The following is a 15,026-nucleotide window of genomic DNA, read 5'->3' on the forward strand; positions in this document are numbered from 1 at the left end:
CACAGGAAGTGGTCACAGCACTGACTGACAGGCTGACACAGCAGCAGCAGGGAAAACCCCTCCCTCCTTCTGTGTCTCTCTGCTTGTGCTGCTGCTGCGGGGGGGGGGGGGGAGAGGAGCAAGTAGAGCAGGAACAGACGGCCTGTGACATCACTAAGCCCCGCCCACCCTATGAATATTCACTTCACTTTAAGTAGGTGAGGTGGTGTCATTGAAGTCTATGAGGGCCAGGCTCTGAGCCATATACTAAACCAGTCTAAACCAGAAGCGGCATAAGGTCTGGGTAGAGCACAGTTTTCAAGCAGTTATGGATATATTTGAACCCAAAGGTATTAAAATAAAAGCACTTACTTCTATTTTACAGTTTTTTACATGGTTTAGTGCATTGTAAAAATTTATGTTATATATCCCCTTTAATGGGGTACTAAGTAAATTCTAGGACGTGGTTTGTACTTTCTCTGTATTAATAAAACAGTACCTTGTACTCGATCCCAACTAAGATTCAATGAATCCTTATTGGAGGCAAAACAATCCTATTGAGTTTATTTACTGTTTAAATTATTTTTAGCAGACTTGCAGAAAGATCCCTACTCCAGAAAACCCCAGGTCCCAAGCATTTTGGATAACAGATCCTATAAATTTACCAAGTTGCTATGATGCTGTAGTGTGCAATGCACTGCATTTGAGAATATACAGGGTGGCTGTCACATTACCCCCACTAAAGCCATGTGACACATTGTGAACTTCTTTCTATCAAACTGTCAGTTAGGGATGCACAATAGCTGTTCTCCCTCTGACTGGGGTATGTGATGGGCAGTGGTGGAAAAATAAAAGAAGAACAAAATGTGAAAGGGAAACCATGCCTGAGATCAGTGAAGTATTTAGGTATGGTACCACCCTAGGTACCATAGTCATATTACTTCCTGTGTGTGATGTCACTTCCACTACAAGTGATGTCATGCTTGGGGGAAAATTGCGCTGGACTCCTTACCCCCCAGCTCTGCCGCTGGTAGGTCTGCCAGCGGTGGGGAGGGTTTTTTTTAATTTTTTTCATTCTTTAAACTTTATTGATTATATAGGCACCCAAGGGCCGTCCCCCTATGGCTGCTGCTCTAGGCACAGGCCCTCAGCTGCCTATATATATCTGTAAAAGTAAAATAAAAAGTTTTTTTCTTTCATATCTTGTTTAGTAAGCAATAGAATTTAGAAAAACCAATAGATCAGTTCAGTTCAGGAAAACTAGCTTTATATTTATTAGCAGTGTCATATGGAACCTTTCCTTCACCCTTAAAGGAGAAGAAAAGGTGGAATCTTGGGGGGGGGGGGTGCCAAAATGTTAGCCGCCCGCCAGTCATTGTAATCACTTACCTGGTACCCCAGGCTGGTGCTCCTATTAGCAGAAAACTGCACTGGCCTGGGGTTTATGGGTCCAACTGATCCTTTTCAGTATTTTTTTCTTTGCTCCGGCTGTGTGTGTTCAGTAGGCATGGGCCCCGGGATTTCAGCGACAGGAGAAGGAAGGAAGAGGATACCTTGCCTTCATGTTTCCCAGACTGGTGTGATTTCTGCAGACAGGAGCGCCAGGGCCTGGGGTTTCAGGTAAGCAATCTTACATAACCTAACATTTTGGCACCCCCAGTGATTGTAACTTTCCTTCTATGTTAAGCGTAGGCTGGCCAGCCACAATTTTACAGATTTGTACATGTAGGGGCCGATTCATTAAAACAAGAGTTTGAATCCCGAATGGGAAGAATTCGGATTGGATACGATAATTTCTGAAGATCGCAAATATCACAAAAATGCTTACGAAAAAATCAGATTAGTCACAATAATATCATATTGGCGATTCAAAAGTCATGAAATTTTCGTACCGGACGAGTGTAAACAGCAGCAGAATCTTTCTGAATTTGTCACGCAAGCGTATGAAAAAGTCACGCAAGTGTGAAAAAATCGGCGAAAATATGCTCGGAGTGTTCGAGTCTTAAAAAATCTCCCCCATAATGTATTTAACTGCAAATAGAGAACTTAGCATTTTAATGTTTTTTTTTGCCCCCAATATTTACTGGTCAACTGCTGGTTGGTTGCTATGGGCTACTAGATCTGGGAAAATGTTTTTTTTTAGTACAATGGCCTGATAGAGAAATAAATGTCATGGCGAGCAAAGAAGAAGCTCACCCTATAATGCAAGGTACTTACAAACATAGAGACTTAAAAATAGAACTAATATTCTAAACCTGGATTACAATTCAGATCACTGAGGTAAAGAGGAATTGTTTAATTTATCATTTTATTTAGTTCTGTGCAGTTCATGGGTGCCTGCTGTAATATTAAAACTGGCACTACAGGTGACCATGTGTTACATTCATATGACCTACACTGACTGCCCAGCTAATGGTGCTTCTGGGGGACCTCCAGCCAAAGCAACGAGTTCTCACTACCCAGATTTTAATTCAGTTACTTAGCCAGCACCCAATAAGTGTCAAATGAGATGTCAGGAAACTTACTCCTGAACCAGTAGAAATGTCTTCTAGAACTATTAGAGGGTGGTAAATTTTAAACATTCTGCAAATGTATGGACTATACTAAATGGTTAAAGCTAAAGTTGCCTCCACCAGGATATGATGTTGGTATGCATGCTCACTAACTTTTCCTTATAATCCAAAGAGCGAATGAAGTTGTGCTGGCAAGATGCATATGTATGCATATAATCGGTATAGGTGTAGGATCCATTATGCATTGTATTTGGGACTGGGGGGGTAATAATGTGGGGTATATAAAAACCATTAACATGTGTTTATGCTTAGTTTTCATCAAGTACAAAGTACAGTAATGTTATTAGACACAAATGAACAGTTGATTGCTTAAACAGGCAAAATGCTAGGCTGGATTTTGGAGCATTCTGGGTAATGAGTTTCCAGAAACATACTGTATACCTTAAGTGTCTATTCTATGGCTGGGCCATATAGAGTTGTCATGAGAAAATATCACAATAAACTGCTGAAGATCTCCAGTGGTTGCACAAGGCACCGGAAGGATCATAGGACAATTAAGGCTGATTTGTTTAAAATACATAGCATAGCCAGCTCAGAAGGGCTCAATGAGGTTTGAAGAGATGCTGAAAAAATAGTTTGTCTGGAAAGAACAAGTCCCAGAACAATACTGCCAGTCTACAGGGCAAAAATAACATTATAGTTTTAAGCTTTATCATAACAGTATCCCTGTGTATAGGGCTGCTCATTTTTATTACTTATTATGGATTAAGTATAATTAAATATAAGCATTTCTAAATCTCCAAGCACCTCAGCACACAATTACCATTTATTTTGAGCATTTTATTGAATAAGTTTTTAAATCGGTAGCTGATCATTTCCTTTTAAAGGATCCTTTATAATGCCTATTTAATAACAACCCTTCCCCTAGGATAAGACTTGGGCACTTTCCCAAGTATGGAGCTTATGGAGCTCTCCACCCAAAAACCTTTTTTCTTTGTATAATGAAAAGAAACAAAATGATAAACCTACCAAAAGCTTTAAAACAACTGAAAAATCTTTGAATAATGTATGCTGGACAGTTACTTAGAATTACATTTTATGTTACTATGTAAAAGAAAGTTTTTGGGTGGAGACCCCTTTAGGGTTTACCAAAAAAAAGTTGTACATTACAAACAATGCTTTAGCATTGCTACAGTACAATATTAAAGAGGCAGCCTATCAGAAGGTAGTTTAGTCACGGCAGCTCAGTGATGTTGGCACCTAGGGGGACTTGGCAAAACATTTTCTGAAAGTAATCTTGGAGCATTATTAATACCTTATGCACTTTAGGATGCAATTCAGTTTACTGCAGAAGCACCGCCCAGAATCGTGTTTTTATATAAAGGATGATATTAAAAAAAACCTTTAATAATGACCAGGTAAACAAGCAATTTTTTGTTCAAATGAAATTTATTGGTATGGAATACATTTTAAATTAAAAAGCATGCACAAACCTAATTTCATGATTTAAAGTGCATATGCTGAACACAATATGTGCATCTACTGGTTGTATACGTATTGCAAATGAGTGGTTTTGCCTTTATACAGAAACAAAGCTCTAATTAATTGCATTAACAATAATTGTATGCATGAATAGCAAGTACAGAACTGTCCTTTCAAAGGTTTGGCATCAGTCAGCTTGGAGTGCTAAACTCAAATGGAAACCCCAATTTGCCTGATAAGTGTCAGTCAATAACAGCTACTGATTCCCAATGGGGTTCTGAATATCCATTAACGCTGTCAGTGTTACTAAAAAGCCAGCAGCACTAAAGATTTCATATAAGATTCTCCCTCGTTCTCCATCATGCCCTGGATAGGACCACCAGGACTAACCAGTTAAATAACAAAAGTATTATATAATAAGAGTTCAGTAATCTATCTATGTAATGTCACCAGCATTGGCCTGTGTTTTAACCAGGTGGCAAACATGCAAACTAAACAGGAAGTCTTAAAGGGGACCTGTGACCCAAAAATAATTTTATTACACTATATAAATTATTTAAATTGTGTTTCCTTCAGTCTTGGAATTCACAATCACAGCAAGCGGGCAGGCACCATTTTGTGGGTACAGTTATCAAAGCAATATGTGCCAGAATGGGGGACTTGATGCACATACTCATGCACGGGCTACACAATTAGATGGTTAGGAGGGAGGGGAAATGAGGTCAGTGGCATCTAGGAAGTGCTGATTGGAAAGTAATTGCCTGCCCTGCCCCTATGCCTAGGCATAGAGGTGTGACATGCAAAATATGACTGACAGCTGAGATTTCATGTTTAATTTGAAAAGTATTTACATGCTTTTATGTTGATGGGTGACAGGTCCCCTATAAGATGTATGTGATTAGCTTTGTATGTAATTACACACCTACTGCATTTGTATAATTCAACTTATCATGTGAAAGCGAATGATCTGATCACTGTGATTTGAAAACTGATGTCTGCAATGTCACTCTCCAATAATATATACATACAAATATATAACAAAATCCACAACTTGTGCTGCATTCACCTTTGTCCTGTCAATATGGGGCTCATATATAAGAAACCCTGAGTACCACATTTTTTCCTCAGTTCTAACAGTTACCACAAGAACAATTTTCTCGAACATGAAGGTCCCCAATGAAATGTGTTCTCAAGTTAAATGAAATTCCCATGGATGTCTTTTTAATGGATTTATTAAGGTAATCCTTGAGGACGTCCACTGACTCTTTCATAAATAAAACAATGGTGTTTTCTATTTGATAGAATGGTTCCCGGCACATGTGAACTCCTGAGTTATTTAGAAAATTATGGTGAAAAATCTGATACAGTTGATAAAATAAATCTCAAAAAAGAGATTGAGATCTGCAGTGTTTTATCTGCCGAGAACAAGATTAGGGAGATGTCCTGAACTAAGACAAATTTGCCCTTATGTGACAGCAATAAAAGCACAGTGCAACTACAGCATTCAGGAGACCATACACATACAGATTTGCTTAAGCAGTTTTGGCCTATTTTAGCCTTCTGCCCAACCACTTCAGCTGCAGCCCCCTCTTCATTCCGCATATTTGGGCCTGAACCTACCCATGAATGCCATACTGCCATTCAGCTAGACAGAATCCAACTGTTTGTCTTGCAAACCACTAATTTATTACTTTAACAAGGGAATTATGAAGGCATGTATATAAAAAAAACTATTATAATCTAATACAACTATTGTAAGTGGCAATCTTATTGGTATGAGAGTATGTTTTGTGGTGCAAACAAACACACTAGGGCAGATTTATTTTAAATTAGTCTTTTACATTTTTACTATTATTGGCAATAATATTCTTCTTGTTTAAAAACACCCCAGAAAAAAAGCTCTAGTAACATCTACTGTGAGATCACTATCGAGCAGAGATGGGTTGGGCAGGGTGGTGCATCTGGCCTGGGTCCACAAACATTTCTTTTTTTTTTAAAAAAATAGTCGCCACAAGAAACACCCATTTTACATTTTTGCAACATGATCAGCAAAGTGAAACGGGATAGTTTTGCCCATCACTACCGGTGAAATATATGACAAGAAACCAGTGGTGAAATTCAAATTTTTGTTCCGTAAATAGGGAAAATATATTGAAATATTTATTATTATATATAAGATATATATAATTGAAAATATATTTTTGCAAAAAAAATGCAAGCTGAGAGCAGAGAAACCAATGATCCATATGCCCAAGGCCCTATTGTAAACAGGGAGCTCAAATTATTTGTAATTATACAGATAAGTGGGAGGTAACAAAAGAGAATGTCTTGTGTGTGTGGGGGGGGGGGGGTTAAAAGACCTTGCATAAGCAAATTGTACTTTTCTACTGTAATCTATGGAGAAGGGTTCAGCTGAGGCTAGAAATATGATAGCTACCACTAATACATAATACTGGACATTTGCATACATGCCACGCACTGTTAAAAAAATTGACTGAAGTATTAACTTCTGTGTGTATTTGTTTTTTAAAAGCAAATAGACATTGTCTAAACAATGCTGCGCCAAAAAATTCCCTGCCATAGACAATACTGAGAATTGCCTCTGCTAAAACACACATAGTAACAGTTAGCAGTAATTTGTCTATTATGTAGCTGTGAAAAGTAGCTGGCTATGAGTAGCTATGTGTGTTTTAGCCCTTTAATGGCTACTAAGTGATTATGTGTGTCAGGACAGTATATCTACTAGTCTGATCATTCTGCACTAAAATAAAAGGAGCATAAATACTGGTAGGAATTTCCTTAATAGCCTAAAGTTTTGAGAGTTGAGGCATTATCACACATTATTTCAGGCTCTATCCTACCTAGACCAGTAAAGAAAGAATTTCATCCAATGGTATAGATAAATAGATTTGATGAGAATCTACTTTGTTCAAAGCATGCAAACCAAAATGTTAAGAGGACACTAATGGGCAGATTTTACACAATTCAATCAACAATGTCAGTTTTTCTGAACTGGTTTCCCCAGTGAGAAATCCACTTTATTTTTTCGATCTTATTACTTGCACCAATGCTCTCAGAAGAGAAGACACCTACAAAAAGGGCTTCTTGAGTTGTGCTTACATTGAATAGATTTACATAACGGCATACACTGAATGGATTTACTAAGCCAACACTAAAAATCTCATAACTCTTGAGATGTTCTGGTGAGAAAAACTCAAGCATGGAACAAAAAACAAGAAAATCGTTAAATATCAGAAAAATCTCAATCTACAGGAGATGGAGCTAGGGGGGAAGTCTTGTTCCCTAAAATCTGCCCCTAACATTTACTCTCTTCATTTCTTCTTTGTCTTATAACATTACCGTTTCCCTAGATACCACATAAGTGTTAATGTTTGTAAGCCAGATTCTATATTGTACAAGTAAGCCACTGCTTGCGCTTTGGTTCCATAACCATACCTTTATTTCTTGCCAATAATGTGAATCCTCCCATAAAGTTGGAATGAATGTCTACTGTGAAAAAGTAATAAAAAAACACAAATACAAAAGTATTGTAGAAATGAAAGCTTTATTGGCTAACAGTAGAAATACATTTCAAGCTTTCAGAACTCTAAGGCCCCTTAGTCAGGCAAAATACAAATGAAAGCTGGAATGGCACAACATTCCTAATTCATTGCTCATGAAAACTTCTCTCTGATCCAACAGTATATATGTTGCGCCATTCCAGCCTTCATTTGTATTTTGCCTGACAAAGGGGCCTTAAAGCTTGCAATGTATTTCTATTGTTAGCTAATATAGGTATCATTTCTACAATACTTTTGCATTTGTGTTTTTTTTTTAATTATTTTTGACAATGGCTAATACAGTACTACAGGAAAAGCAAAGTCTGCAATCATTGGCTAGGACAGAGCCAAGAAAAAATTACTGCAAATAGGCATAAGAAAGAAACACCTCTTTTCAGTCTGCCCAGAAAAAACATATAATACCATATGCTTTTGGCTACAAAAGGCAGATTTTATGCTTCATTTGCCAACACAGAATATACTTTTCTTTTTAAGTTTGATATCCTAAAATTTGGCATCAGATCCCTGGACTGGAATAACAACAATGGCTTGATCTGATATAGGCAAATTGGTGTTATGTCTATAATTTCTCAGGGCTCATTACAACTGACTAAATATTAATGAATCATGAGCAGCTAATTAGTTCATGCCTGAGCAGGCATGTGCCCTTCTGAAAAATAAGACAGATACAGATGACTGGACCTTACAAGTGCCTACCTTGCTCCTCAAGGCAATTTGTCAATGTTCAAGGTTGCACAGCTGAGTATTTAAAGGTTCTTTCAGGTAATGTGGCCTTAATCAACATAAGTTTGATACATATATGGCTTCCTTTGCCATAAAGCTGTGTTTGCAAAAGAAATTATTTTATGGGAGAACTGCTTGACAATGCGGCCCAACCATTTCCATGCTGGACCCCATGATCCACTATACTCTGGGAGCCAGAAGATGTAATACAAATAAGTCATTGGAGTTCTTGGCCAGGTGAAGTGCAGCAAGCAGCTAGTGTTAATGATGTGATTTTGTACAGCAGTTCTATTCTCTTTGAAAGAGGTTAATATTTAAAGTGGATGAAACACACATAGAAACACATTTGTAAAGGCAATATTATATTTGTGCACAGCAAATAAAGCTAGCATACAAATATATTTAGAGTATAAAATGAAACTGGACAGTAATTGTAAACTTTGTTCCACAGTGAAACTTTTCTAACTTCAGTTTAGCAGTCACCCCTAATAAATCCATTTGTTTGTTTAATCAGAGAATATGATCGGTAGAATTTAAGAAAGTAATTTCTGCATATGAGAACCTGATTTTTTTTTTTTTTTTTTTAAATGTACCCTATAGTAAACACCTTCTGGTCCCTGCACTTTGTTTTGGTCCAATAAAACCTGAAGAGAAAAACAAGCCTTTACAAGACTATGTGGTTAAATATAAACAAGGCTTATGTCAATTTAGCTGTAAACCAAAGCGGAGAATTGATCAGCAATATAATATATACTAAAGAAAAATATTCCACTGTGAAGCCTACCTCCTTCAATGCTATGTGCAACGGCTTTCTGTGAATACATTTCAAAACCAGCATAAACAGAAATACATCAATAGAAACATGATGTTAAAGGATGAATCTGAAGGAACATCAAAATATTCTTTAGGTCTTTCTAAAAATATGCAGAGATCAGGCCACTACAGACAAGACACATTCCTTTCCAGTGACTCAGTTTAAATCTTTCTTCCTTGCCCTTTGTCCATAGGGAGATTTCTAGACACTGATTTCACATGTGCTGTGACAATTTTGTCTGGCGGTCCTTCTTTTCTTCTTTTGTTAGTTAATCTGCCTGATGTGTAAAAATCTAGAAAGACTAGTTTTTCCGCTTGTGGCATATGTCAGGGGAGGAGAGCGTAATATCACTGAGCAAGTCAAAATATCGAAAAAAATGGAAGAATGTCTTTGCAATGGAAACAGATGCAAATAAGTGACAAGGTTGTCAATAGTGGTCTGCGTTTGGGATTTTTTTCCCTTAAAAGCAAAATCTATTTTTCTGTGGGTTAAAAAAAATGCATACCTTAAAAATAGCTGGTGCAAATATTATTCCTCCCAAAGGTGAAGTCCACAGTAATAAATATGCAAGCTTGCAGCATACAATTCTATGAAACCTTTGTAAAGAACTGGAATTCCCCTTCACTGAAGAGGTTGCTCTTGCTCAAGTTTTCCCTAATCCCTTAACCAAATTGCCCTATGCCACCCTTTCTCTTCTCAAAAGGTAAAAATCAGTAGTGAGCAGCACAGCTACAATCAACCTTCTATCTTGTTAGTTGTCCAACCACTTTTAGCAGGGTCTTGTTTTCCTGCTTTAGTTGCTTGTTTTCATCTTCTAAATCATCCAAATCCTTTGGAGACAGCAAATAGAAAAAAAGTTATTTAACAGTTATGGACAAGGGGTGAAAATGAATGTGCTGCAAATGCACATTTACACAAAAAATGTTTTACTATGTTTTGGATATTAAATATTTTTTATAATAAATAAATATGTTTAAAGGGGAATTTCACCCAAATACCCAAAACACAAGTTCAAGCAACTTTGCAAAATACATTAAAAAATATACAGCCTTTTCATTATATTTAAAGGAGACATATCCTATAAAAATTATGAATGTACCAGTGAATTATACTCCTCTAGATATAGAAGGATTGTGCTTAAAAAGTTGTGACTGATTTATTGAGAAATTTCACAAAAACCCCACTAGCCCCGCCCATCAGTTCCACTTCCTGCTGGCTGAATTCTCTGGATGAGCTGGGGAGCCGGCGGCCCTCCGTACACTGCACTGTAGGATAGGAACCAATCAGCAGCTAGGCTGACCTGATAGGGAATTGAAGCCTGTCTTTGCTTGTGTGAGTGCAGGGCTGTGATTGGCTCTCCCCCTCCTACTGTGCTTCTGGCAGGGACCGTTAGGACACACCTACTCTTCATTTCACACTGGACAGAGAAGTGATACGATCTATAGGGAGCTCCAATAAAGGGGCCATTTTTACAGAGAGGATTAATAGCACAGATTTTAGCACAAAGTGAAACCAGCACCGTATATTATTCATAATTGCCTACAAAATTAGCGTTTTTCCCATTTATCCAATATGTCTCCTTTAATGTAATAATATGGTTTGGAACAGTTACATAAGCCTGGCCCCCTGTTCCCCTGCTGATCTGGCTGACTACTTTGAGTCTCAAATACAATGTAACAGTAGTTGGCTATAGCCTGCATCCTCCAAATCCCTCAATCTCTTGTACTCATGATGCCAGCAAGCTTTTGTAAACTGTTGGGCTGTTTTAGCCCCTCCTCCTCTGTCAGGATTTCAAATGATGCAGAAAGAGAAGAAATGTTTTGCAGCTGGATTTCAGCATATAAAAATGTATTCATACTTTTTGAAGGAACAGATTACAGTGGTAGCTATATTAGGGGTTTCTTTGTTGTGTGGGGCTCTTTAACAAATTTTGGTTCGGAACCAAAGTTTCCCTGTATACATGCATATTAAACAGGGCTTCAAAATATGTATATTTAAATTAATCCAACATTTTGGTCAGCAAATTCACTTTATAGCCTCCTTTCTTTTTAAAAAGGCACCAAATTAAGCTAGTTGCCAAATGTAAAGAACACACAGAAATTGAACAGTGATTAAATAAAATGATGTAAAATGCACTAAATGTTGCCAATTGTACCCTAGCAACCAGATAGATTGGCCTGACCTCTATACACCAGCAGAGAAAATGGTTCATGTTCCACTGGCCTAAGTAACTACTATACAATGTCATCCCAACAGAACAAGACATAGTTGGTACACACACACACACACATATATATACATATATACATATATACATATATACATATACATATATATATATATGCACTCCAATGCCAACAACTATTTAATATAAACTATGTATCATATGTGAAAATAATTCATGTCTTTCTGTATCAACACACTGCTCTCTGCCTAACATTAGACTCACGAGTTCTGCAACAAGAGAATTGTTGATCACTAAGTTCGCCATCTTAAATAACAACAAAAAAAAAAGTAGCATGACATGCTGCTGTGGAGTATAAAACAACGGATTTGTTTTAACTATGATGATACTAATAATAATAATAATAATAATAATAATAATAATAAAGGAATAGATTTTAAAGCTTCATTGGTAAGATTATAAGTTTGCTTCCATATGATTATTCTGTAAAATAACTTTGATAACATATGAAACAGAAAGCTATTTCATCTTTAAGTCAGTACACATTTCTGCAGGAAACCCTTTTGAGCTTCTAAAAGAAAGGGCTGTTTTGTTTCCCTATTATTATATGTAATTAAATGGGTATTAAAACTATTTCTAGAACTATTTTCTACTATCTAATATGATGGACAACAGTAATTAAAAGAAGGAAGCTTTAGGGTAAAACAATCTTTCTTATTATTTAGCTTTAAACAGGAAAACAATTCTTTATAAAGATACAGAAGAGGAGTATCCAACTTCTCCTAAATCCAGGATATGATTATAGGGATAGTCTATTAGTTGTTCAACTAGTAGATCATCACAGTCAATCAAGCCTGATCTTTAAAGTAATTCCTTAGTAGCAGAACTGTAGTTGTTGGTTAGTATCTCCATTTATTATTTGAGCACTTGTGGAACTGCACAAGAGATCCATTTGTTTGGCATCATCTGAAAATACAATTTCACACAAAAAAAAAAAAACGAAACTTACTCTGTTCAATAAGTCTATTTCTTCCTTCATTTTGTGAATTAATTCTTCTTTGTCTTGCATTAGCTTTGTTAATCTCGAATGTTCTTGCCTCTCTATTGCTAGATCCTACAAAGAGAGAATGTATGTGTATAACTTTAATTACATCACACTAAGTTAGGCATTTTACAATACATTAATAGATGGAGGAACATACAGTTCAATAAATATATACAATTACAAAAATGAAGCCCTACATCTAAGAGGGCAGGTAACTTTCCAACATAAACAAGAAGGTAATACGTGCAATCACGTAGGTGCCAAATCGGATGCTGAGCTAGTGGCCCAGGAAATAAAACATTATTTTAGTACTGAAGGACCTGGGGTGGGGGGGTCTTTTGGAGGAACTCCAGAGGTAGGGAAACTCAACAGTGAAAGGGTTAGGCGGTATGAAAAGGGGAAGCATCCAGAAACATGGGAGTGAAGCAAATATTTAATGTTAAACAATAAAATTCATTTGTTGCACAATGTACACACAAAACAGTATAGAAGAAAACTGAACTTACTCTTTCAAGTTCCTCAATTCTTTTTTCCAGAGCACTGTCCTGGCCAGAATTTCCTGAGGAACTTGTCTCTCGGTTTAAATGATTACAGGCTGTTCGATCATTTCGAGAATAGCGATTTAAGGCGTCATCATCAAAAGCATTATTGCTGCTGTGAAATAATAAAATATAGGTATGATTATCATATGATTTTATATGGTGCAATAAAATATACACAGTCTAACAAATAACAATTGAGAATATTTTAATGAACATCCTTTTTACAACAATAGTAATTCTGTGGGAGAATAAAAGGACACACCCACCCCTCATTTCAATTTCTGAAGCTTTGATATAATCACATTTTTAGCAGGTAAAATATATTCAAAACATTTTTTTCTGCATCACGGGGCCGGAACTTGGGGTATGCAGAAGAGGCACCTGCCTAGGGCAAAACACTGGCCCCCGCATTCAAACTGCTGGAAATCCTTCACATCCTGCGCTATGCCTCCTACCACTTTGATTAAAAAACACTGCTTCTTCAAAAGTTGCAAATATTTCAACAGAATCTACCAGAGCATATAGTATTGGTTAGTGGTCTTTCCTTGCACACTTCAGGATACCACATGCACTACCTATTACTACATCATTTTTACCAGCCAGCTGGCAACTGTATGTACATTCTGGGCTCAAAGAGTGCTGGCACTTGCTTTATGCTTAGGCTTTGACCCTTTTTTGTGCCTGGCATGTTATTTTACATTCAAAACTAAAATATGTATGCTTGAACTTCCCTTTCAACCAATTTCCAGACTTTTAGTTTAGTTTAGTTTGTAGTTAGTATTTTCTCTCCTAAATAATCTGGGGGGTCAGACATGAAGATAACCATTCTATCCAATGAACCACAACAGTTGTTTTTGGAAGAAATCAGTGTAATCGAGTTAGGTTAGTCCATCACTTTTTTCATGCTTTTAAAAATAATATACAGTTACCGTGCACTGCTATACTTTATATAAATAAGCTACTGTATAGGCATGGAGTCAGCCATTCAAGCTGAAATTGTAATTGTGCTAAAAGACCATGGCACAAGTGGCACACAGCCAAACCCAGTCAAGCTGCATGTCATTGATTATGCACCCAAACTGGTTACGTTTTTTCATTTCAGGAAATGTTAGCTATCATAAAAAAAAACTGCAGAACAATCTGAACAGAACCGCTTTTTGCACACTATTGCATTACAGCAACATTCCAGGCCTTGTATGGCCTTTTATCAAGCTTTATCAAGCCCAACTATTAGGATGCCTAAAACTTGAACTGGGGATTTCTAAAGGATTCCTAACTATCTAGATTTTTGAATGGTAGAAAATTTTCCTCAAATGTTTCAAAATTTAGCACATTTATCAAAGCATTTTCAGTTTTGTTTTTTTTTACGCATTCCAATTGGCTTGGTAGTTTTAAGAAATCAAATTCAGTTTTCTATTGATTATGTTGGGTGCTCTTCTTGAGTCCATCAATTAGCAATTGGCATTCCTTCTTCTAATGTGGTCATTAGCCATCTGGAGTAAGTTTATATCAGATATTGAGCTGCATATTTTTAATAAACAGGGCTCAGTTACAACACCCTATGGTACCCTTGACAAAAACATTGTGTCAATTTTAATTTAACTCAAGTCTATTAATCTTAATGAATTGGTGTTATTTTATACACATTATTTTAATGGCAACCATCATTACTGTTTAAAAAGAATCCATGATAAATTATCTCCATGTACATTTGCCAAGAAACATAATTCGCAAATGTACACAGGTCTGTAATGAAGACTCCAATTTATATTCATTCATCTCACAGTATGTACAGTTTAGACAAGATCAGAGGACATAGAACGGATTACACGGAAAACATTCCTTCACTACATACGGTATTTATGTAGAGAGATGGTATTGTGCAGATGTATGGATTCAGTAACTTAGACCACCCAAGAAGTACACCTTAGGTGAAGTGAATTCCCTGTAATGTTCCCTTTGCTACAAAAGCAATATCTGTGGAATGCCTTTCTTTGCTACTGGTTCCCACTAAAGGAATTTGAGAGTGCATTTACTGTTGAATACAAGTTTCAGGTTGCTATAACCATTCTCCTATTCTACAGCACTTGGGATTATTGCACATTGGCTAGTATAAGCCCCCCACCCCTTTTGTTTCTGTCAGTCTTCTCTTCCGTTCTTTT

At 36.8% G+C, this 15,026-nt stretch overlaps 1 protein-coding gene across 7 annotated transcripts in view; it reads right to left on the reverse strand.

Moving 5' to 3' along the window:
- Positions 1–6,307: 6,307 nt before the first annotated feature.
- pawr (PRKC, apoptosis, WT1, regulator) overlaps positions 6,308–15,026 on the reverse strand; it is a 59,594-nt gene continuing 50,875 nt past the window's right edge. For 6 of the 7 annotated variants that reach the window (XM_031898947.1, XM_031898945.1, XM_031898944.1 and 3 more), the window contains exons 5-7: positions 12,829–12,976; positions 12,287–12,391; positions 6,308–9,922 (exon numbers count right to left, since the gene is read on the reverse strand). In XM_031898947.1, the coding sequence (XP_031754807.1) occupies positions 9,836–9,922; positions 12,287–12,391; positions 12,829–12,976 (340 nt within the window). In that variant the 3' untranslated portion in view covers positions 6,308–9,835. The remainder of the gene's footprint in view (positions 9,923–12,286; positions 12,392–12,828; positions 12,977–15,026) is intronic. The other variant, XM_031898948.1, reaches the window with a different exon arrangement.

The sequence above is a fragment of the Xenopus tropicalis genome, chromosome 3 (genome assembly GCF_000004195.4).
Source record: "Xenopus tropicalis strain Nigerian chromosome 3, UCB_Xtro_10.0, whole genome shotgun sequence".
NCBI classification, from domain to species: domain Eukaryota; kingdom Metazoa; phylum Chordata; class Amphibia; order Anura; family Pipidae; genus Xenopus; species Xenopus tropicalis.